The sequence below is a fragment of the Punica granatum genome, chromosome 4, assembly GCF_007655135.1.
Source record: "Punica granatum isolate Tunisia-2019 chromosome 4, ASM765513v2, whole genome shotgun sequence".
Lineage (NCBI taxonomy): Eukaryota > Viridiplantae > Streptophyta > Magnoliopsida > Myrtales > Lythraceae > Punica > Punica granatum.
The window spans coordinates 11,935,708-11,961,511 of record NC_045130.1 but is presented as its reverse complement, the minus strand read 5'-3'; the positions used below and the strand labels follow the sequence as shown (position 1 = coordinate 11,961,511).

General features: G+C 38.0%; 1 protein-coding gene across 1 annotated transcript; it reads left to right on the top strand.

The window, feature by feature from the left end:
• LOC116205226 (BEACH domain-containing protein C2) lies at window positions 1–24,721 on the top strand. The gene is given in 33 exon segments (XM_031537751.1): window positions 1–273; window positions 1,052–3,114; window positions 3,636–4,423; window positions 5,186–5,905; window positions 8,237–8,371; window positions 8,969–9,073; window positions 9,457–9,570; window positions 10,309–10,385; window positions 10,825–10,906; window positions 11,515–11,844; window positions 12,259–12,881; window positions 13,577–13,661; window positions 13,824–14,018; window positions 15,348–15,579; window positions 15,582–15,892; window positions 16,088–16,231; window positions 16,360–16,827; window positions 17,088–17,221; window positions 17,650–17,719; window positions 17,825–17,908; window positions 18,690–18,746; window positions 18,881–18,949; window positions 19,061–19,147; window positions 19,225–19,341; window positions 19,690–19,839; window positions 20,060–20,144; window positions 20,233–20,353; window positions 20,454–20,550; window positions 20,634–20,747; window positions 21,580–21,949; window positions 22,789–23,576; window positions 23,796–23,918; window positions 24,149–24,721. Coding segments are annotated over 32 exon segments (8,961 nt in total). The 5' UTR covers window positions 1–273; window positions 1,052–1,106; the 3' UTR covers window positions 24,227–24,721.
• Window positions 24,722–25,804: the final 1,083 nt, after the last annotated feature.

Here is a 25,804-nt window from a genome sequence, read left to right as displayed (position 1 = left end):
ACTGGGAAGAGGCTCCCCGTGTTTGGCTTGTTTACAGAGTTTCCTTCTGCACCCTCTCTCTCCCGCTTAATTCGCTTCCTTCTTAGACCTTCGATCTCTCTCTCTCTCTCTCTCTCTCTCTCTCTCTCTCTCTCTCTCTGCATTTCCTCAATCTTTGATTAATCTGCTTCGTCGTCCCTTTCTTCATATTCTCTGCGAAATCCATCCGATATCTCTTTCAGATTCACGCCGGCAGCTCGGAGGAGATCGAATCGCTGCAATTCATTCCCGCCGGTAAGCAGCGGTGAACTTTCTCATTGCATTTCGCCGATTGATTCGTATTCCCGCGGTCGTGTTTCGTTTCGAACTCCCGATCTGAGCTTCTCATCCGGTCCGAATCTCCACTATCTAGCTCCGATCCGTGACCACCAGATAATGCACCTCGAAGTCTTGTGTTCTTCGCGGCTCGCGCACGCAGATTTGATTATGCTCACGCCGTCGCATTTTACTTGCTTATCCTTTCTGGTAGTTTCCCGTTGACGCAGAGAAGTCCGTAATGCGTGCTTGTGTGTTTCGTTTTGTTCGAGTTGGTCTACCCTGTTTCTTGCGTTGATCTATGAAGGGTTCTCCAGCGTCGTTGGCCTTTGCTTCTTTTGGATTGTGCCTGGGACATATGGTGGCAGTCCTCTGCAGCTATCTAATTGTTATTGCTCCCGAACTGAACGAGTTTGAGGATTCAAACTCTTCATTGATGATGTGGGAGTTGTTGATTTATCTTTCAGTTGAGGTTCTTGAGTTACGTTAATCTGTTGAAGAAGCTGTTGGATATGCCATAGGATACTCTTTTTTGTTCTCTATGGGGTATTGAACAACGTTGGATGCCATCTTTATGATAAAACTTTTCAGCGGAACTATGAAATGGTGCACAAAATATTCTTGTAACCTGTCTAGGAGTTTCATCCAGTGTATTGACCTTGACATACCTGTATTATTATCAAATTGTATATCTTATCGACTGGGAAAATTTTTCAAGGTTTTTAATATAACATTTCACGTGCCGTTCTATTTGCAGTTGGCATGATAGTTGTGCTGTGTGAGGGTTCTGTCGGGTAACTTATAACTGTGTAATGGAAGAAGAAGAAACTAAGGAGGTTGGTGAATCTCCTGTAAAGGATGCTGATGTTGAACGAGTTATTTCAGTGGAGCACGCTTCAGGTCCTGCTCGCCAAAGAGATTTGGAGGCTGAGAACAATGATGAGGCTGAAGTAGAGAATAAAAATGTGATTTTTGAAGAGATTAATTCTGCACCTGCGGTCATGGACGACGACCATTTTGAGCAGGTCTGCCTAGATCAAGATAGAAGTTCCAGTCATCAAGTTCATGACAACTCAATAGGGTCAAATAGGTCATCAATTTCAGACAATGTGGGCCTCCATCATGACTCTGTTTCTCCAGAGTTTGGTTCTCCACTGGCAGAAATGCACCATGGTCACTCTACTTCAAGCCCTGGGCCGGAGAGACAGATGGGCTATGCCATGAGGCAGTCATCGTCAGCAAATAGTCTTGATGCAGTATTATATGCAGATTCTGGATATTCACTGGTTGATTCACCACAAAAGGCCAAGCCAAGAGCCGCTATGCCAAATGTATCTCCAGAGCTGTTGCATTTAGTGGATTCTGCCATTATGGGAAAGCCTGAAAGCTTGGACAAGCTAAAAAATATTGTGAACGGTGATGAGAACTTTGGGTCCGGGGATGAAATGGACAGTATTGCCTACTTGGTTGTTGATTCGCTAATTGCCACAATGGGTGGCGTTGAGAGCTTTGAAGAGGATGAGGACAATAATCCTCCCAGTGTGATGCTAAACTCCCGAGCAGCTATTGTGGCCGGTGAGCTCATTCCCTGGCTTCCTTGGGCTGGGGATAGTGCTAGCTTCATGTCCCCTAGGACACGGATGGTCAGGGGTCTACTTGCTATACTGAGGGCTTGTACTAGAAACAGAGCAATGTGCTCCATGGCAGGCTTGTTGGGTGTCCTCTTAGTATCAGCCGAGCGGATTTACCTTCAGGAAGTTGCTTCATCCCAGTTAATGAGATGGGATGAAACTCCTTTATGTTACTGCATCCAATACTTAGTGGGGCATTCACTTAGTGTCAATGATTTGCATAGATGGTTTGGGGTCATAACAAGAACACTTACCACAGTATGGGCAAGTCGACTGATGCTTGCTTTGGAGAAGGCAATTGTTGGGAAGGAGTCAAGGGGACCAGCTTGTACATTTGAGTTTGATGGTGAAAGCTCTGGCTTGCTTGGTCCAGGGGAGAGCCGTTGGCCATTTACGAATGGTTATGCATTTGCTACATGGATATATATTGAATCATTTGCAGACACATTGAATGCAGCTACCGCTGCGGCTGCAATAGCAGCAGCAGCAGCCGCTAAGTCTGGAAAATCTTCAGCCATGTCTGCTGCAGCCGCTGCCAGTGCACTTGCTGGTGAAGGTACTGCGCATATGCCAAGACTGTTCAGTTTCTTATCTGCTGATAATCAGGGGATAGAGGCATATTTTCATGCTCAGTTTTTAGTTGTTGAATACGGCAGTGGGAAAGGGAAGAAGGCCTCTTTGCATTTCACTCATGCATTTAAGCCTCAATGCTGGTACTTTATTGGACTTGAGCATACTTGTAAGCAAGGAATAATTGGCAAAGCAGACAGTGAACTGAGGCTTTATATTGATGGATCACTCTATGAAAGTCGCCCTTTTGAATTTCCTCGAATCGGCAAGCCTCTTTCATTTTGCTGTATTGGGACAAATCCTCCTCCTACAATGGCTGGTTTACAACGTCGTAGGCGGCAGTGCCCTTTGTTTGCTGAGATGGGCCCCATTTATATTTTCAAGGAGCCAATTGGCCCAGAGAAGATGGCCCGTTTGGCTTCTCGAGGAGGAGATGTGCTGCCTGCTTTTGGTAATGGGGCTGGGTTGCCTTGGTTGGCATCAAATGATCATTTGCGAAGTATGGCTGAAGAAAGTTCAATGCTTGATGCAGAAATTGGAGGATGCATACACCTTCTGTATCATCCCAATCTGCTTAGTGGGCGCTTTTGTCCAGATGCTTCTCCCATAGGTGCTTCTGGTATGCAGTCATATATTCAATATTGCATGTAAATTTGAAAGATATCATATCGTCTCCTTGAAGAATTTTGCTTTTTCCTTGCTAAACCTTATCTGATGTTCTGATATTACTCTCACTGGTGTGTACCGTGTTGTCTGGAAATTTGTGAAAGAAGAAATTTAAAGGAAAAAAAGATCTCTATTTTCATATTATCATTTGAAACTACGAGGTATACTAAATAAAACTATATTCAGTTCAAGTTGATTTGTGGTCTTGCATTATCTGTAGCTGCCAATTTTTTGCAGTTCCAAAAGTCTTGGTTCTAAGTTCTGTGTAGACATTTTAAATAGAAACTTTTGTTGGTTCGATTAGTTTCTTATGAGGATTTGGTTGTACTTTCTGACAGCAACTTGAGGTTCCTTCCTTTAGGTGGTGGGAAAGATAACTAGAACCTCAAATGTTTTCTGATATACAATTCATTCTGTGACTTTTCAATAGCTTGGCGGTGCTCTAAGTGTTATTATACTTGTTTGATTGGTCAGGCGCACTTAGACGACCAGCAGAAGTTTTGGGACAAGTTCATGTGGCTACGAGAATGCGACCGGTGGAGGCTTTGTGGGCCTTAGCCTATGGGGGCCCCATGTCTTTACTTCCTTTGGCAGTGAGCAATGTGGATTTAGATAGCTTAGAACCTCAAAAAGGGCAACTTTCAATGAATTTGGCAACAACTGCTCTGGCTGCTCCCATATTTAGAATAATATCTATGGCTATTGAACATGCTGGGAACAATGAAGAGTTATCCCGTTCAAGAGGACCTGAGGTTTTGTCAAGAATCTTAGATTATCTCTTGCAAGCCTTGTCATCAATCAATACTGGAAAGAATGATGGAGTCGAAGATGAGGAACTTGTTGCTGCCATTGTCTCCTTATGTCAGTCTCAGAAGATCAATCGCATTCTTAAAGTGCAGCTTTTTAGCAGATTGCTTTTGGACTTGAAAGTTTGGAGTTTGTGTAACTATGGGTTACAAAAGAAACTGCTTTCATCATTGGCAGACATGGTTTTCACAGAGTCCTCTGTGATGCGGGATGCGAATGCTATTCAGATGCTTCTTGATGGCTGCAGAAGATGCTATTGGACAATTCGTGAAAAGGACTCAGTTGATAATTTTTCTCTCAATCATGAAGTTCGCCCAGTTGGGGAAATCAACGCTCTGGTAGATGAACTGTTAGTAATTATTGAGCTTTTGATTGGGGGAGCACCTCCTTCATTTGCAGCAGACGATGTGCGCTGTCTGCTTGGTTTCTTGGTTGATTGTCCTCAACCCAATCAGGTATTCTTTCATTTCAATTGTTACATAACGAAACTAATGCCTGTATCAGTTTAATGGGTCTATGATTTGTGATCGAGGAAAAGGAAGCCTGTATGTCATGTTATTGTTGGGAGAGATAAGCAATGCTCATCTATGACATGATCTGAATATGTTACATGTAAGCTTAACGTCGGAAAAGAAAAAAAAAAATCACGTCTCATATAAATTGTAGTTGATTAGCTCTATATGGATATCGTAGTTGATTGGCCCTATCCTTCAAGGAACTGATATCCTAGATGTTCTCCAAAGTTGGGTATCTTCTGAAGTATATTTTGATGGCTGGACAAGATTGTTCACTTATCCTGTGCATCTTATGGTTTCTGGAATCCTATATTTAGAGTGCACAGACCATAATAATGAGGTCTTAATGCATAGTGAAAGATCCACTTATACGAGAGAATGAGATATACGAGTCCCTAAAAGTGTCTTGTGTATGTGGAGCTAGTACTTGTAATTTTTATAGAGGTAAAATAATTAAATACCTATCAAAGCTATGATTAATGTATTTTTGCCATCTGTTGTATCTTCTTTCTTTCTCAAATAAATCTGTTCTTCTCCTTAAAGGAGGAAAAGACGGTACAGTGTCATAGTACAACACACCTTTTTCTCCTTTGCTGGGAAGCAATATATTTGATTAGTATGGATTATTTGCAGCATTTTTCAGTTAGATCATTACAGCTTCCCTTTTCAGTGTGTCTAGTGACTGTTATGCTGTTTCTCCAGGTTGCAAGGGTGTTGCATCTTATCTACAGATTGGTGGTACAACCTAATACTTCAAGGGCTCACTTGTTTGCCGAGGCATTTATAACATGTGGGGGCATTGAAACGCTTCTCGTTTTGCTGCAACGTGAAGCTAAAGCAGGTGACCAGAGCGTTCTGGAAAATTCAGTTGAGAATAATGTGGGTATTTCTGATGAGGAAAATGAACCCAAGATTGAAGATGCTGTTTTAGAGGGAAATCAGGACAAGGAGATAGGTTCTCCAGAGATAAAGGAGTTGGTTGCAGATGAGAAGCACTCTGACACAGCACCATTCAATAATTACAGCAGCCCAAGTGCTGCTTCTACAGGGTCTAAAATTGGAAGAGCAACCTCTGTCCCTGAAAATTCTTTTATGAAGAACTTAGGGGGTATCACCCTCTCAATCAGTGCCGACAATGCAAGGAATAATGTCTATAATGTTGATAAAAGTGATGGGATTGTTGTTGCGATTATTGGACTAGTAGGTGCTCTGGTTGCAATGGGGCTTCTGAAGTTTGGTTCTTCTGCACCTGTTACTCCGGATATTGCGAGCAACTTATTGGGTGTTGGATTGAATGAAGGAAGTGGCACAATGTTTGAGGACAAAGTTTCTCTTCTATTATTTGCTTTGCAAAAGGCTATCCAAGCTGCACCAAATAGACTTCTGTCAAACAATGTTTACACGGCTCTACTAGGAGCATCGGTATGTCATGATACTTTCTTACATCTCCCTGACTTATCTAAGTTTGTTGCGAAGAGGATGTTATATTTGCTGCTTATCTTTTTCATTCTAGCAGTCTGCTTGCTTATTTGAATGTTAACGTATTAGCATGAAATCTCCTCAATTTGCACCAACAAGTTAAACTCCCTGGTGGAAAAAGAAAAGAAAAAGAGAGAAGTTCTTAAAATCCTGGAGGGTGGAGACAATTGTCATTGGATAGTTACTCTAGAAATCCAACGTTCATCATGCAATTTTGTTATTTTAGAGTGAAAAAACGTCGACTGAATATTTGACCTGCTTTCTTCAAAGGAACCAATGAACTTTATTTCTGTGTGCTAGGGGTTTTCCACTCGTAGAAATTAATGTTTGAATATAGAAGACTCCAACGGGTTGCAGCTTTACCTGAACTTTTAATTTCTTCATTGAGGCATTACTTCATCTATTCAGGGCTTACTTCCTGCCCTGTATAAAATGCACGTTCTTATGAAAATATAAGAAAGGTAAATTCATCAATGGCTGTTATAGAGTAGAAGTTTGTTTATAATTACCATGGTCCATCAAAATAAGGAACTTAAGTGAAGAATAATAAATGTTGTAAGTGTTCATGGTTCTATAAATGCCAGTGACAAAGATTATTGGATGAGAAGTAATTTACAAATTTATCATTGCTTGATTATAGATAAACAACCGTAAAGTAAGACTTAAACATGCTCTTGAATTAAATTAAATATGTATTACTGAAGGTACTCATCTTCAAAATAAGCATTACTAGAGGTACTTAACAATCTTTCTTGAGCAGTAGTTAGCTAATAGGTAGTTCTAAAATCAATGAGAAGAAAAAATTAAAAGGTAAAGCAGGTAATGAAGAGAGTGTGAGACTGTTGAAACTAGGAAATGCTATTGCAAAACTGAAAAGTTTATTTAACCGCGAAAGAGAGCATTGAGAATCTTATACTTAGGCTTCAGAAGCGTTGATGAGATATACTGGGAAATGTTGATTTTTTGGTAACTATATATCCAACTTATGGTCTGACTAATTTGGTAAATAGACTTTTGAACCCTTAATCTTAGTATCTATAATAAGTTGACAAACACTAGATTTTGTTCTTCACATCTAACCTGATCTAATCTAATCTAATCTTATCTAATATCTAATCTATCTACTCTATATATATATAAGTAAAAAAGAATTGTACATTTAATAAGGTACATTAATAGGGATAAAAATTAAATTAATTGAATATGTATATTAACAGATATAATATAGAATTTCAGTCCACTTGTACAGTACAGTACAGTACCTATAAATTATATTAATTATTATTAACTCCATTTGTAACTGGAATCAGTAGGAAATATTTGAATTAGTATTGGTGATTTAAAAAGTAAATAATAATTTTACGTATATGTACAATTTGTACTCATAAAAGTTGAAATGATAATAATATAAAGATACAAGTATATTAGATCAAAGTCCTCAAATCAATTTCATTCCTTGCAAAATATTGCTGCATGTAGGATTGATAAAAAGTCCAATCGTGCATCACATGGCTAGTCATATTATAAATTAGTAGTGGGGAATTAATAATCGCCAAACTTATCATTTTTCAGGTGCATTCAAATGCTATTTGGCTTCTCTGTTTATCATTTTGGTCGATAATTTTCGTGTCAATTCAAAAGCTCTATTTTTGATAATGACTTTCAAACTTTGGATAGCGCAGAATGAAAATTTCTTAAATTGATCTGGGCAATGAATATTCCTTCAAAGTATTTCGGAATATTTTGTCATAGACGAGCATGTGTTGTAATTATATAGACATAGAAAAGAGTTCGAATTAGTTGCAGTCTCCTTCATTGGGATATTGATGGTGTACTTTTACTATTATCAGAAAAAAACGAAGTTTCTGGTACTGTCTTTTGATAATTATTATTTATTTAGTCTACAAAGAGCAACATTATTCATTAGATCCCAAAAATCAGTGATAGGCTTTTGTACCATTTGGATGCTAGTATGCAACTTGATGTAAGTGACTTTTCCCATCCTAGTGATCTTCAATGTCCATTTTGTATATTTTTGGTGTGTCCTTTTCGCATGACAGTTTTCAATTCCTTGGGTTCTCACCACGAGGATTGAAGAATTCACTAATATCTGACTGAAATCTTCAGGAGGAGGATCGTGCCATATATTTTGAGCTTCTGTTTTGTTATCTTTATTATTATTATTTTTTAATATGTTTGTTTTGATCAGAGTCATTCCTATAGTTCAAGTATTGTGCTCAATGCTGAAGAGTTTCTTTTATTTCATTTCTCCAGATTAATGCATCCTCAACAGATGATGGGCTTAACTTCTATGATTCTGGTCATCGTTTTGAGCACTTGCAACTGCTGTTAGTTCTTTTAAGATCACTTCCATATGCATCTAGGGCTTTGCAGAGCAGGGCTCTACAGGTATTAATTTTCATACCTTGCCCAGATTTCATGCGTTTAGATTCACTTTTCAACATCACTTAGGTATAGGGATTATCAATGCTGATCATCATTTTAATGCTGAAGGAAATTCTCCATAAGCAATCCAAAGCACTCAATTCATTTGCATATTCAAAGCATACCTTATTGGGTTTTAACAGATTCTAGGATATCTCGTTTATCTTTTTGCATGATGGAATAGAAGCTTTAGAGATATAGTGAGCTGCTTGTTGAAGAGGAGGCAATTCCCCTGAAATGATAATTGGAATAATGAGAATGGAACTGTTTGTACATTAAGCTTGCAGAGTATTTATGTTGATTCATCAATTACTCTTTGAACTATGATCATGGTAAGCTTTATAAGTCATATCATATTCTTTCACATGATGAGTACATCCAATATTGGTAGAGTTCTGTATCAAGAAGGAACTTGGCAAATTTTATGCGTAGTAACATCTTAGATGTAATACCTTGTACATCTGTTCTGGATACGTCATTTCATATTCCAGCTTTTCTGTTACTATCTGAAGTTCTTTGATTTTCTAAATCTTCTGAGCACTTCTTTTCTTATGATTTCAGGATCTTCTGTTTTTGGCTTGCAGTCACCCAGAAAATAGAAACTGTCTGACAAAGATGGAGGAATGGCCTGAATGGATCCTGGAAATTCTAATTTCAAATTATGAGGTATTATTAATTGCTGTAGCAGCTAGATAAATGGGAAAATTTAGTTTCTTGGCTGTTATGCCTCACATCTATTGATCCAAAAGAAGTAAGGGGATGCAAAAAGTCCTACAGACTTAAAAATACGGGGCATTATTCAAAATTATTTTTTGCTACCTGATTGAAAGTGTTTTTTAATAATCTTTTCTAGCTTTCTGTCAGCGAAACAAACCTGAAAAAGGATTTTCTGTGAATTAAGCGGTTGCTGATAGTATAGCTTTTTGGCCATAGAGTGGTGTAGCTGAAATATGAGATATGACATTGTAAGACACTTTTGAGGGTAATGTCCATGCATACATACACTTTTCCTTTCATAAAGATTACAATTTTATTGCTTGATTTGTCAGATGGATGCAGGCAAATCTTCAACTTCACCTAGCTTAGGAGATATAGAGGACCTGATACACAATTTCTTGATCATCATATTGGAACATTCAATGCGTCGAAAAGATGGATGGAAGGTAGGTCACAAAGATTCATGGTGTCGCTACCAACTTTCATATGTGCTATATTCTGGATGTTCAAATAGGAATTATTATATTATAATGTTGTGGGTCCCTCATGCTGCAATTCCTGATTGACTGGTTCAGACTACTTAACCATAGCTTTATGTACTTGAGTCTGATTGCGAGCATTAAATTCTATGTGGGTTTGACAGAGATCAAGCCTATACCAATTGTCTATTTCGCGGTTAATCATGGGACATTGCTTCAGGCAGACTGCTTGGTGTGATGTGTGATTATGGTTAACTATAAGGTCAATTGTAATGTTATCTCTTGCTTATGTTGTGAAATCTGTTAGAGAGGATTTTTTTTTTTTTTTGTATTTTATGATATATTTAGTTGGGGATGTTCTAGACATAGACACGAGAATTTCTAAATGGATGTAAGCTGCTACCTATCTGGTACCTACTTTTTAACAGGAAAGTTTGACGTGTCTTGTTTTCACCATACATGTTTGAATAAAATCTTCTTAATTGGTTCACGACTAGCAAGCTTGAGTAGGTATAATTTACTGGAAACTCTCACGTTGCTTTATAGCATGATTAAAGAGTTTGCTTGTTTAATGTTTATGGCCAATAATAAGCTAAAATTTTCATTTTTTCTGCATCAGAATCACATTTGGTGCCTTAGTAATCGAATAATATTTGAATTAATTATGACTCTGAACTTGTACTGTGTTAATTGGTATTATTACAGGATATAGAAGCTACAATTCATTGTGCGGAATGGTTGTCCATTGTTGGAGGTTCTAGTACAGGAGATCAAAGAACTAGGTAATACTTTCTTTAGCTGGTGGATAGATAGTTTTATCTTGGTTACTAATGTTAAAGTGCTCATCCAAGATGGAGATTATACTTTGGATGAAACTTGAAAGAACTAAACAGTGCACGTAGTTGGTTTTAGAGCTAGATAACCATTCATTGACTTTTTGTGCCATGTCTATTGGGGATGCTGATACCGCTGGCAATAGATCTCATGTCTCAACTCTTCAGAAAATTTCTTGACCTGGTACACTTACCATGTTATAATGAAACAAATTTAGTGCTACTATTGACTGAGAAACTTATCTGAGATACAGAAATGGACTTCGTATTTAGATGATGCGATTTTTTTATTCTTGTCAGGGCTTGATTAACTTGCACGAACTTTTATATTTACCTTGAACACATTCTGACCGATCTTTCCTCTGCTTAATTTGCATGTTTTCTTCAGACGTGAAGAATCATTGCCAATCTTCAAGAGAAGGCTTCTGGGTGGGTTGCTGGACTTCGCTGCTAGAGAGTTGCAGGTTCAGGTAACTTTTTTTCTTTAATAATTAAAACTGGAAAAAAGTCTTCTATAAAATCTTGCTTTAGATTCCACTCTTGTATTTTCATAGCATTTAGTTGATCTTATTTGAATTTAGTGTGTAGAACCCATTTGTTCATTTTGTTTTTGAGCTACTAGTAGTTTCTTGTTGTCCAAAGCACTAAAGCATGCTATTTCAGATTGCAAACTGTTATTAGATTCCTGTTCATAGAAGTAAGGTAAATAGCAAAACGTACCATGCTTTCATTAAAAAATATACATTATTTATCCTGCAGTAGTTTTTTAAAATTATATACGTCTTGTTTTTGAAGTCTTAAGACAAAATGATTGAAATAAATGTAATGTTTTAGGAGCCATTGTAAATGGATTTTAATTCTGGTCAAGTGTTTGCAATTAACGTGGGGACAACAGATTTATTGACATCAGTACCTCTGAGATGCAATGGAAATTTCCTTGTACCTCAAGCATTTGATATTATACTTTTGGCAAGCTAATGAAAAGTAAAAGATCTATTAGTTTTACCCCAAATTTCTAGCTGATTAAAAGATGAAAGTACAATGGTATCTACATCCATCACTTTTGTGCTTTTTGCAGACTCAAGTAATTGCTGCAGCAGCTGCGGGTGTTGCAGCAGAAGGATTATCACCAAAAGAGGCGAAGTTAGAGGCAGAGAATGCTGCACAGCTGTCAGTGGCTCTTGTAGAAAATGCAATTGTCATGCTGATGCTTGTTGAAGATCACTTAAGGTTACAAAGCAAATTATCTCGTGCATCCCGTAATACTCAGGGTGCTGTTTCTCCCCTTTCGTTGGTATCACCCTTAACGAACTACTCCAATATATCAACCTCGATTGATGGAGAGTCATCAGATGCTAAGGGTGATCGTGGATCATTATCCAGTGATTCAGGGGGACTCCCTCTTGATGTAAGTATTCTGTTTCTCTCTATGTCCAGACATATAACTGATATATAATTTAAATTTAGTTTTTGCCAGTTGCCATATGTTTATGTAATATTGTGCATATATTCTGTTCCCTTGAACATCCACAGGATATTATATCTATAGTTCTCTTGTTAAAATTTTCAGTTTTGTACCCGTAGTTTTCCTTTGCCAACTCCAGCATTCTTTGGTGAATGAAAACATTTTTCTTCCTATCTCTTGATCTTTGTGAAGCTTTTCCCCTAACTTTGCTTCCCTATGAAAGTATTCTCACTTAAGGAAGTAATCACGTCTTCTTCGGTTTGTCGAGATCAATTACCTTAACTGCTTTATGATCTTTCTCTTAAATATGTTTTTGGATTTATATTCTTGAACTTACATCATTAAGAATCTTTTCAGGTTCTTGCTTCAATGGCTGATGTAAATGGCCAAATATCTGCTGCAGTGATGGAACGTCTTACAGCTGCAGCTGCAGCAGAGCCTTATGAATCTGTTTCATGTGCTTTTGTGTCATATGGGAGTTGTGCCCAAGATTTAGCCGAAGGCTGGAAATTCAGGAGCAGATTGTGGTACGGTGTGGGCCTGCCGTCCAAAACAGCGGCCCTTAGTGGTGGAGGAAGTGGCTGGGAGTGTTGGAGATCTGCTTTAGAAAGAGATGCAAATGGAAACTGGATTGAACTTCCACTAATACAGAAGTCTGTTGCCATGCTTCAAGCTTTACTGTTGGATGAGTCGGGGCTTGGTGGTGGTCTGGGTATAGGTGGAGGATCAGGTACTGGTATGGGAGGAATGGCGGCACTCTATCAGTTGCTTGATAGTGATCAGCCATTTTTATGCATGCTCAGAATGGTACTCCTTTCCATGAGAGAAGATGATGATGGTGAGGAAAGAAATCTAATGAGAAATGCAGGTATGGGTGATGCAATATCAGATGTGTTGCAACGTCAAAGAAGCAGCAGAATGATCTTTGATGGCGGTCCCCGGGTATCAAGCAGGACACCACGCTCAGCTCTATTGTGGAGGTATGTCTGTAGAAGGTTTTCTATACTCTTTTGTTTATTATAGTAATGCTCCAAATTGCCTAACAGACAGAAGTACTGTCAAAATTAAAATCAAAGAAATGCTGAACTTCGTGTTGTACAAGCTGTATTTTTTCTGTATAGCAAAACATCTAGAATTGGATTGATAAAAGCAGAAGAATCAGATGATTTTGGCAGATAAAAAGACGATCAAATATGCAGATATGCCAAGAATATGCCAAGAATGTAATTTGCTAGTTATTAGTTATTATCAGTCTTGCGATTAATGCTTATGAACTTGGTTTTAGAATGTTGAGGAGAAGGTAAAGCATTTATTATGGCCTATTACTTAAATTTTTTTATAAATCTGATTTATTGGCTTATACAGATGTATCTAGTTAAAAGCAGTGGATCGCCGTGATGCATTTAGCCTTGTAGTTTATGCAGTCTTGCTCGTTACTGACAACCACTCAATTATAAAATTATGCGGCAGCCTTTTTTTTGCTGGTTATATATCATTGTTCAGTGAATGAAGCTTGCTATTGTCCTTAGCTTCTCTTGTTCCTGGTTCTTATAGTTGTATATCATGCCTTTCCTGCTCTACATTTTGTTCAGCAGTGATAATCTAATTCATATTCATTGGTGATAACCTAATCCATATTCAGTAGTATGAACTAATCGGTACTCCTCATGCACAGTGTGCTTTCGCCTGTCCTCAACATGCCAATATCTGAATCCAAGAGACAGAGAGTGCTGGTTGCGTCATGTGTTCTATATTCTGAGGTTAGTTTTTATCTGTTCGGCCTGCTTTCATGGCTGAGAACATATAATTAAGTTCTTGTCATCTCTAACCAGAAACCATTTGAAGCTTTGGGATCAGAGATTAATCGAGATTCCATGTAATCATTGTATATGGTAGTTATCTTTGCTTGTTCTTTGCCACAGGTGTGGCATGCAGTGGGCAGGGATAGAAATGCTCTTAGAAAACAGTACCTCGAGGCCATTGTGCCTCCATTTGTTGCAGTGTTGAGGAGGTGGCGGCCGCTTTTGGCTGGTATCCATGAACTCGCTACTGCTGATGGTTTAAATCCTCTTGTTGTCGATGATCGTGCTTTGGCTGCAGATTCACTGCCCATAGAGGTAACTGAACAACCATTACTCTATGGTAATAAGAGAAATATTTTTGTCTTCAGGAATCTTCAACCTGTCTTCTTGTATAAAATCCTCACCTTGAGCTTCTGAAATTGCTCTTGGCCAAGTACACGTCCTACTCAAATTTATCTACTGAACACAATATAGAAGTCCAAACTCTTTAACCATGTAAAAATTAATAATATCTATTCAAGGAATTCAGTCTTTACAGAATAACAGACCGTAATTTAGAGTGTCTTGCTTGTTGCAGAACCATAGGGTAACATGAATAACTTTTGTACATTATTCACTAGACTACAGGACCTTAGAGGGACTGCCATCCAATATAAAGCTTCCTGCAGGAAATGGAAGTTATGCCGTTAGTTATGGGGATCCCAGCACATCACTTGGAGCAGTGTTCTTGTACCTTAATCACGATTGTTGTTACTTTTGTGTTAGGATCCAACAGTTTGATGTCTCGATAAAAAAATTCCTTCTTGCAGTTTCATTCTAAGGCTAAAGATATGTAAAACTGATAGCAGAGAAGGTGCCAGCTGTAAGTTTGGTTCCAGTAGATTGATATATCTTGGCTAAGATAGTTCTACTTACTGTGACATCACTTACTTTATTTCAGCATTCAATAGCAACAACCACTTGCTGGATGAAGCTAATTATCGTGATCCATGTCAGATGAATTTAAATATCGAATGATAACCACAAGGAATGATCTTACCAGAACACCTCGTCTAGGCATTACATGATAAATAACCCAAATAAAGTGTGCTGGTGCACCATCGGTACTGGACCAAGTCTGCATGTTGCATGCAGTTTAATCATGGTCCTGCTGAGGAATAGATGTCATCCATTATAGACGAGCAAGGATATTCAGTGAAGCATTGTTGGGAAGGATGTGAGCAAATTATAAAGATAGAGGGCTTAGGTCTTTCATGCTACACTAGATTCTAAATGCTTCATTATCAAACTACGTCATTAACTATAGTATAATATTCTTTACTTATTTACATAGTAAATATCTGCTTACAAGCACAAAAAAGATTTTGAAAAATAAGAATCTCTGAATATAATTTCTGTGCTAACTGTTGAAATTCTCATAAATTTATGCTATTGTTCCTATTTACCTGGCCAATGTCCTGCATATTTTACTCTTTACTTCATTGTGGTGTCCATATATGGGAAGAAAATGACAAATTGCTCCATTTGTTTAATTTGTTACTCGCTAATTTACGCATGTAAATCTAAAACTTATGCATAAGAGATCAACTGTTATGCTACCACAATGGACTTACAGTCAAACTTACCTATTTAAATTATCCTCAGGCTGCTCTTGCAATGATCTCCCCAGCCTGGGCTGCTGCTTTTGCTTCACCACCTGCTGCAATGGCACTGGCAATGATTGCTGCAGGAGCTGCTGGTGGGGATACCCCAGCTCCTATGACGAACTCACAGCTCAGGCGGGACACATCATTACTTGAACGCAAAACAGCAAGACTTCATACTTTTTCGAGTTTCCAAAACCCTATGGACACAGCTATGAAATCACCATCGGTTCCAAGGATAAAGCTGCTGCTAAAGCTGCTGCCTTGGCAGCAGCACGAGATCTTGAGAGAAATGCGAAAATTGGTTCTGGAAGGGGTCTCAGTGCTGTGGCAATGGCCACATCTGCTCAACGACGAAATGCAGGTGATATGGAGCGTGTCAGGAGATGGAGCCTTTCAGAAGCAATGGGAGTTGCTTGGATGGAATGTTTGCAGCCAGTTGGCAGTAAATCCGTTTATGGAAAAGATTTTAATGCACTGAGCTATAAGTTTGTTGCTGTTCTTGTTGCAAGTTTTGCTTTAGCAAGGAATATGCAACGATCAGAGGTATAATATTGGTATTTGTTGTGGATAGTGGATTTTCCTTCCTTCAAAATACAGTAGATGTCTCGTTACACTCATGTAGATATTGCTACTCTTTTGAAAAGAAGCCCCTAAATGCATTTAGTGTAAACCTAAATACTGAGCCCATTTTTCAGGACAATTGAAACCCAAATCATTTATTTTCTTTCTACTTTGTAGGTTGACCGGCGTGCACAGGTTGACACAATAGCTCGGCATCATCTATCTGCTGGAACTCGTGGATGGCGTAAACTCATCCACTACTTGATAGAAATGAAATGCCTTTTTGCACCGTTCAGCGACCAGTTGTACAATCCTTCACGGGTATGTTGAGGGATAACTTGTTTTATGTTGATTGTCTGCCAATATTCCTTACCATGTTTCGACAGCTTGCATTTATATTGTTAATCTAGTTCTAAATTGTGGTGTTTGGATGATTTTATGGTTGTAAGGTCTTCTGGAAGCTAGATTTCATGGAAAGTTCTTCGAGAATGAGACCATGTTTGAGAAGAGACTACAGGGGTTCTGACCATTTTGGTGCTGCTGCGAACCATGAGGATGATGTTAACAGAAATCCAGAGCAGAAGAGGGTAATAGATCCCTCTGAAGCTCCTGCTCTTTCAGCGGATGCTATAGCTGTGGAGGCTGTTAATGAGGACGATGAACACGAAGTGGATAAGTTGGAAGGTAGAGCCAGTAATGGAGATCAGCGAAGTAATATTCAGTCTGAAACCACAGAGCAGACCCTTCATGTATCAGCAGAATCCACTGATATTCAACTCGCAAGTGACCCAGAGTTGGTGCAAAGTTCTTCTGCAGTTGCTCCTGGTTATGTACCTAGTCAGGTTGATGAGAGAATTCTGCTCGAGCTTCCTTCGTCAATGGTTCGTCCACTAAGGGTTGTCCAAGGAACATTTCAAGTAAGTTCTAGGGGCTGTCTTTGGTCCCAATGCATGTCTTATGATATATATATATATATATATACATATTTATATTTTATACTTTTTTGACCATCCTATCTAGACGGGGCATCAGTTTTTATTGCTTTCTAAGTACCTAAAACGAAATATGAAATATGAGGAAAGAACTGGCAGCAGTGTGTGCGTTTTCAGATGAGAGGAGATTGCTTGCTGTTCAGCTTTATATGTGGTGCTAAATGCAAGGTATTGTCTCCTTACAGATTACGACCCGGAGGATAAACTTCATTGTTGACAACAACTCTGCTAGTGGTTTGGATGGTAGTGATGAATTGAGACATCACGAAAAAGATTACAGCTTGTCATTGTCCTCACTTCATCAGATATATAGTCGAAGGTAAAACTGAGTTGATACTTTTTCCATATTTGCTTTGTTTTTAGCATTTTGGGTATTCTTTTCCAACTTCTACTTTTTATACATAGGAATCCAACTTTGTGCAGGAATATAGATTGCTTAGTTACATCATAGATATCTAGTGAACTTGTTAACATAAAGTATCTAACTGGATGGTTCATTTGTGCCTTCTGTCCCTGTTTTAGCATTTTTGTTCAAGGTGGAAAATCTTCTTCCTCTGCTGAATGCATTGTAATGTAAAAAAGCTCATTTACTAGCAGGCCAAGTGTTTCATCATAGGGCAATAAGTCAAGTATGCTTGTCATGTACTTTGGAATAATTAAAATTGTTCTAGCTTATTAATATATGGTTCTTGGTTATTAGGACTGTTTCTTCATTAGTCATGTCACGTTTATTTCTTTTTGTCACAGATATTTGTTGAGAAGAAGTGCTTTGGAATTATTCTTGGTTGACCGGGCAAATTTCTTCTTTGATTTTGGGGTAAAACTTCTTTTTCTGCTTGCCTTTTCAAACAATTGAAGCATACTGGCTAGTGGCGATAATTTGATTATCTCAATGTCCCTCGGCATCTTTGCCTTTCAATAGGGTTCTGAGGGCCGGAGAAATGCATATCGAGCAATTGTACAAGCACGGCCTCCTCATTTGAACAATATTTATCTAGCGACTCAGGTTTGCCCCTATCTTGTTTTGTTGCTCATATCAATTTTCTCCTTTGCGATGCTAATTAGGAGATCACCTTTGAATCCGCACATGCTTTTACAAGTTAGCCTCTACAGATGCAACTAGATGCAAAGTGTTGCATGGAATTACATCATTTACTGCCGAAAGATCATATTTTTATGCTCAGTGTCTCATAAAATGGAAAGATATATTGAATTGAGAGAGTTGTGAATTTTACACACTACAATTTTCATACCTATTCTCCAGTAATTTTTTATTCCTACTTTTGCTGGTGAGGAAACTGTTGCATTTGAACAAAAGACAATTGTTAGTCTGGAAGAGTACAGAGAGAGTAGGTTTGTGAAATTACTTGTCTTTATAGCAAGTGTCTTGTTGGAAAGGATAAGAGGTAGAGAAGGAGAGGGAAGAAGGACAAGAAGGCGGCAAAATGAATACTATATATAGAGAAGAAAATTTTCTGCTAATGTGGCAGTTCTAGACACTTAACCCACCAACCACCCTCCCCCCACAACACCACCCCCCCCCCCCCAACAAAAAAAAGAAAAAAGAAAAAAATGTGGCAGTTCTAGAGTATTGGGTTTCATCGAACTTTACAATATATATAGCTTTCATGGATGCACATTTGCCCGTTCATCATCCTTTACATGTTCTAGTGTGAGGAGATGTAGGGCTTGTTGCAAACATTTTCTTCTTCTTCTTCTTTTTGTTTTTCTTTTTTCATTGGCCATATATCAATATGCTGTATGCTCTTTTCAATACTTGCTTGTAGAGACCTGATCAACTCTTGAAGAGAACTCAGTTGATGGAGCGTTGGGCTAGGCGAGAGGTACAAAATAGAGTTATATATTGTCTAACTTATTGGAAAGATGATTCTGGTCTTGGCATCAATATTTTCTTCTTCACTTGCCTGCTTTGAATGGGAAAGAAATGTTGACTAGTTAAACTATGAATGATTTGCAGATTAGCAACTTTGAATATTTAATGCAACTAAACACTCTAGCAGGTCGCAGCTACAATGACATTACTCAGGTGATTTTCTAAGAGTTTATTCTTAATAGTTGCTGTTGTATAAACCAACAAAATAGTTGCTGTTGTTTATCAGATAATTGGCTTGTTAACTTTTGTATGCTTAATTTGCAGTATCCAGTTTTTCCTTGGATCCTATCTGATTATAGTTCGAAGTCCTTAGATCTTTCTGATCCTTCTTCTTATCGAGATCTATCAAAGGTGGGAATATAATCTTCTTTTTGAAAAATAATTCATCTTTCTCTATGAACTGTGTTTAACATAAAACATGCCTGCAGCCTGTCGGTGCATTGAACCCTGACCGACTGAAAAAGTTCCAAGAGAGATATTCTACCTTTGAAGATCCAGTTATTCCCAAATTCCATTACGGTTCACATTATTCCAGTGCTGGAACAGTATGTTTTTCTAACCTGAAGCTTTATACTCAGTACTGTTGCTTGTTAATCATCATGAGGTTTTTTTTTATTCTAATTGGTTTGTTAGATCACTTCCTTAGTAGGCTAGAGCCAGTTTGTCCTTCATCGCCAACATCGTCCTAAAATAATTTTGCATGTGGATAATTCTTTCATGGATGAGAACTGTTCTTTTTGCCATGTCATATACCTCAGATTTCATTCTCTCTGGTCATACTCTTACAATAAAGGTGTCTAATGGTTTTCTACAATCTCCCTGGTACTCCTTTTCAGTTTAGAAATTAGTCAGTTGTTTAAAGTAATGCTTGTTTGCTTGAATTTCCTCCACAGGTTCTATATTATCTTGTAAGGGTTGAGCCTTTCACAACATTGTCAATCCAACTGCAAGGTGGTAAATTTGACCATGCAGATAGAATGTTTTCAGACATTGCTGCCACTTGGAGTGGAGTTCTCGAGGACATGAGCGATGTGAAAGAACTGGTATGTGGTTTCTTTTATTGGTCACTCTCTTTAAGACGGCCTTTTTGTTATGTATGCCTAACATTGTTATCTATCAGTAGAAAGAAATGATGCTTTCATTTTATTTTGTACACATTGACCCTAGAAAGGTTATTAAAGACAAATTAGTAATAACATCTTTTGTGATTTTGTTCTTATTTACTCTGATTAATTTGTAATGGTTTTTCCATGGTTATCCCAGGTTCCGGAGCTCTTTTACCTCCCTGAAATTTTGACCAATAACAATTCCATCGATTTTGGGACAACTCAGTTAGGGGACAAGCTTGGTATGCTCTCATCAGAACTTTGTTCATGAGTAGAACCAGAAAAATCCTTTGAACTCAACTAATAGTTTTCTTCTAACATATATTTCAGATACTGTCAAGCTTCCATCTTGGGCTGAAAATCCTGTTGACTTCATTCATAAGCATCGAATGGCCCTTGAGAGTGAGCATGTATCGGAACACTTGCATGAATGGATTGATCTCATATTTGGGTTAGTTTTGTATTAACTAATCTTTTTGAGCAATGTTAAACCATCAAATTCTGAAAGGGATAAACGAGTATTTGCATCTCTCTTTTAATTTGACCTTCAGGTACAAGCAACGTGGCAAGGAAGCTATAGCGGCAAACAATGTCTTCTTTTATATTACATATGAAGGGACAGTCGATATAGATAAAATTTCTGATCCAGTGAGATCTCTTGCTGTCTTTTGCTGCCTTCTGTTTAGGATATTTTACTTTGTCTCATAATCCACTTTGTAAATGAACAATAGGGGCAGCAACGTGCCACGCAAGACCAGATTGCTTACTTTGGACAGACTCCATCCCAGCTTCTTACAGTTCCACATATGAAAAGGATGCCTTTGGCTGATGTTCTTCATTTACAGGTAGACACCATTGCTTTCATTGTTAGTGGTTTGGTGTAGTTTCCACACTCTTGCCCTTTCCGACTCATGCATGACCGAATCATCATGTTTTGTTGAATTTTTCTGTCTCATCCAGAACCGTGCTTCAATTTTGGTGAATCATTTGTACTTTAACCTGTTGTACCTTTCTAATGAAATCCCAGACTGAATCACCAGAATAGTATCTTTCCATAACGAATATGTCACTCATTCGCACTTTCTTAGTTGCTTTATAAATGACTTTATTTTTGGTAAAAATAAAATTAGTTACCACTTAAAAAAAAACCCTTGTAAACATGTTAGCTGACTTAATTTAAATACATGACATGTATTTAACAAAATTTTCTTTCTTTTTGGTACTTTCCTCCTTTTCCATCTCCAAGAAGGCAAAGTGCAGAAGGCAAGTTTTAACCCTCCAAATGTTAAATCGAATAAAATGGCTAAATGCTAATAATATCCTACTTTATATTTTGCAGCAAATGCGAAAACCATTGCAACCCACAACTCTGAAATGTAATTTCTTTCAGTCATTTAAAAATGATTTTACTTGGACCAATTATTCAAGTATAGGAGTTCAGAAAAGTTTGCTATATTGAAGAGAATCTGAAAGCTGCTATCTATCTGATCGGCTTGTTTTACTTCTTCAATTTGTCAATGGGTTTTGATACTATTCTTGTTATTAGCTTTTTTTAGGACTAGAAAGGCCTGCACTTCCTAGTTCAACCAGTCAAAAAGTTACTTTGTCTTTATGTTGGCTCTACTCTTCCCATCTGATGGTCTTTTTTTCACCCCCTTTTTCTTTTTAATACATCAGACAATCTTCCGGAATCCTAAAGAAGTTAAGCCATATGCTGTCCCTTCTCCCGAAAAATGCAATCTACCAGCAGCAGTCATTCATGCCTCTTCAGACTCAATAGTTGTAGTCGATGTGAATTCTCCGGCAGCACATGTTGCACAGCACAAGTGGCAGCCCAACACACCTGATGGTCAGGGGACGCCATTCCTTTTTCAGCATGGGAAAGCCATGGCAGGCTCCGGTGGTGGAGCGCTCATGCGTATGTTCAAAGGCCCTGCTGGCTCAGGCTCAGAAGAGTGGCACTTTCCCCAGGCTTTAGCTTTTCCCGCAACTGGGATTAGAGGCTCGGGTGTTTCTGCTATAACATGTGATAAAGAAATCATCACCGGTAAGCATTTTTATATACAATATAAAATATCTGTTTATATATATATATATATATATTACATGTATAAAATATATCTGTTTTTGCATCCCTGGTTGAATGTTGACTCCTTGGTCATCCCTGGCTCATAAACTGCCCACAAGGCCATGAAACAGTTGAGACTGGCCTCTTTATGAGCCTATCTCACAGTATATGCAAATGAGGATACAAGATATTGTCACCCATCTGCTCCTTAAGCACTCACAATTGGCCAGAGTTGTTCTTAGTTTCTTTGCTATGTTGAAAGCGAAAGAAGAAACATAAACCACCTATGCTTGGAAATGTTGGAGTTTTTATTCTATGGAACCATAAAGGAGAAAGCGAGAGAAAAATATGATCATGAGTTACTATGAAGCTCCACATGTATAAGATCGAATTCTATCTGAATTTAAGATGGGCACCATACCCACCTCTTTCTTGTATGTTAGTTATTTCAGGATTTTCCTAAAAGCAAGTCAAATGTCTCAGAGAAACTTTTAGCTGTTTATTTTACTTTTTTGCAACAACAGGCAAAAGTCATAATCCGAATGCACCATCATTGCCAAATTTAGTAGGAACATTCATCCTTGTACACCCTTTCTTTATGGGAATAAGTTGGGAATAATGCTTTGCACATGTCAACTGGCAATCCAATTAATTAGACTATTTTTTGAAATTTTCCTTTTTTCTTTTTGTGGGGGTGTGTGGAGAGAGAGAGAGAGAGAGAGAGAGAGAGAGAGAGAGAGAGAACATATTAGCTTCTTTTCCATGTGATTTTGCTTATATTCCAATTTCATTTTAATTCATCGGTTTACTTGATTTAGGGGGACATGCGGATAACAGCATCAAGGTAATATCTCTGGATGGAGCAAAAACACTAGAAACTGCCTCAGGCCACTGTGCTCCAGTCACTTGCCTTGCCCTTTCCCCAGATAGCAACTACCTTGTAACTGGATCCCGAGACACAACAATCTTACTGTGGAGGATACACCGTGCTTCTTCATCCTTGAGCAGCATCTCAGATGTTCCAACTGGTGGGCCTACACCATCCTCATCCACTTCCAGTGGCAGTTCCTCAGTGAACATCCTGGCAGACAAAAGCCGAAGACGTTGCATAGAAGGCCCAATTCATGTCCTCCGTGGACATAGGAAGGAGATAACCTGCTGCTATGTCAGCTCAGACCTGGGAATTGTGGTCTCCTGTTCCCATTCATCTGATGTTTTGTTGCACTCCATGAGGAGGGGCAGGCTTATCAGGAGGCTCGAAGGAGTGGAGGCTCATTCTGTGTGCATCTCACCCGGAGGAGTTGTGATGGCATGGAACAAGTCGCAGCACAGGATCAGCACTTTTACTCTGAATGGGGTTCCAATTGCTAGTGCCCAGATGCCTTCCTCGTGCTGCATCAGCTGCATGGAGTTCTCCGTAGATGGGGAGAATGCTTTGATTGCAGTTAACAAGAGTGTCGATAGCATGGTATCATCTGAGGGGTACAGGGATTTCAGCTTCAAGAAGTTTAGCATGGAAGAGGATGATCAGAAAAAGGATGAAGCTGATCAAGTATTGAATGTATCTCCACCTTCTATTTGTTTCCTCAATGTGCATACACTGAAGGTAGTTAATGAATTATTTCTTTCTCACTTTGCTTGCCGCTTATAAATCTGATTTATATTGTTGTTTACTTTTTGGGTGCGTTAATCAAGTCCATTGTGCTGCATTGCATTTCTCATTAGTCATTTAGTGCACCCATATCGAATTCTACAGAAGAGACCCTTTTGAGCATTCAAATATCTCCCAATAATTTGGAAGCAAACCAACTATTTCATCTTGCAGGTTTATCACAAATTGAAGCTTGCAGGAGGACAAGATATCACCGCTCTGGCTCGAAGCAAGGAAAGCACAAATCTTCTGGTCTCAACTGCAGATAAGCAGTTGATAATCTTTACTGATCCATCGGTGAGTGTACTGAATCTGACTCTATTAATCGAGATTTGATCCAACATTCCAAAGTACTGGAGCATTAAAAATTGCCATTTCTTCCAGTAAGAAAAATAAAATAAAATAGAAAAAGCCTACTGCAGCTTGTATATTGAATTTCTAGCACGTGAACACCCCTTCAAGAGTGCAAAATGTTGAAAGAGTTCCTGTTGCTCGCCGCCTGTCTCATTCTTCATTTTTCTTGTCAGTTGAGCTTGAAAGTTGTGGATCAGATGCTCAAGCTCGGCTGGGAGGGTGATGGGTTAAGCCCTCTTATAAAGAGATAGTAGAACTGCCTCCCACTTTTTCTTTGGGATCAAGATAAAAGGAGATATCTTTTTGCTGGTCCAATTGAGTTGAAGGCTGTTGCGGCCGATTTTTTCTCTCAGTTCAAGGGTTGAGTCGATCCCCAGACTTAAGTTGAGGCTGTGCTATTTATTGGAGTTGATCAAGTGGAGAAATGCCCAAAGTGGATATGAAAACCAGGCAGGCCGTAACACCTATGGGTGTCAGAAAGGTTTCGGAGTGGGACTCAGGCTCTTGATCGAGCTTGGAGATGTTACAACTATTGTTGGTGGATCTCTTTGTATTGAATAGGTTTTAGGACATTAGAGTACAGCTGAGGGCTACAACAATCACATCCGCGTATTATTTTTGTAAATGATGAGTGTTGTTATACAATGTCTCCGAGGTCTTGTAAATTAAAAGCATTATGCTCGTAAATCGGTTTATGTATGATCAAATTTTGGAAATGGCAGACCTTTCTGGTATTTTGTTCTTTATTGTACTTCCGAGTGATGGATTAGATGGCGATGTACCATTCAAAAATTGAACATAATGAAATACATTTAAAAGGGAAAAAAAAATGCCCGTCCAAAAAGGACTATTTTTGACCTCCTTAAGGTTGCTGGATCGGAATGAGGTCTACCAATGAAGTGTTGCTCTCGCGGTCCGAGTAAGGAGCTGGATATAATTTATAATTTAAAAGGAGTACGTTTATGAATTATGAAATGAAGGATGATGTGTGAGGATAGCCTGACTAAGCAAGTTTTGCCGCTAATTGGTTTGCACGTCCTCAAGGAGAAGATTTTGTTTTGACCTTTTTTTTTTAGATCCTGATTTAGAAATTTAACGGGTTCAAGCTAATTCAACTCAAATTAGGTCGGTCAATTAAAAGAACAAAGTTATCACAATATGAATTTTTTCAATTATAAGACTTGAACCCGATGCATTTACTTAAAGGGGAGTAAGCGTCAAACTGCTTGAATTAATTAATGTTGATTTTTTTTATTGTGAATATGGGGATCAAAATATATAATAATTAATTAATTAAAATTTTTTATGGTTGTTATTTTAAAAATCTTGATGGTGTATAAGGCTTTTTTTCAAAGTAATAATTTGAACGAATCAATCTGAGATTTTCTTCCTCTTACATGTGTGTGAATTACCCAGCCAAAAAAAAAGTGTATGTGAACCTTAATCTCATTAAAAAAAGTTTTATGTTTCTTATCTTTTTAAAATTTCCATTTTTAACATTTTCTTATTCTTTTGGTAATTTGGATGACGTGTCATTATCATATTTATGTACAACCAGTTGAATACTTGCGGATTGCGCGGACGCCCTTACCGACTAAATATTATGAAGATTAAATACACTATTTTGAATGATCTTTACATAAATATCAGATTAATTATGTTGTAACATGCTATTATAATTTGTTTTGATTGCTATATAAATAATAAAACATACTTTTACATTTGAATCTCTAATATACCTTAAACTTATATTTAACAAATATTTTATTTTTCCAAGGAAATTAGTATGACAATTATTTTAAGCGTTTTAAATTTGCATAGTTATTTTT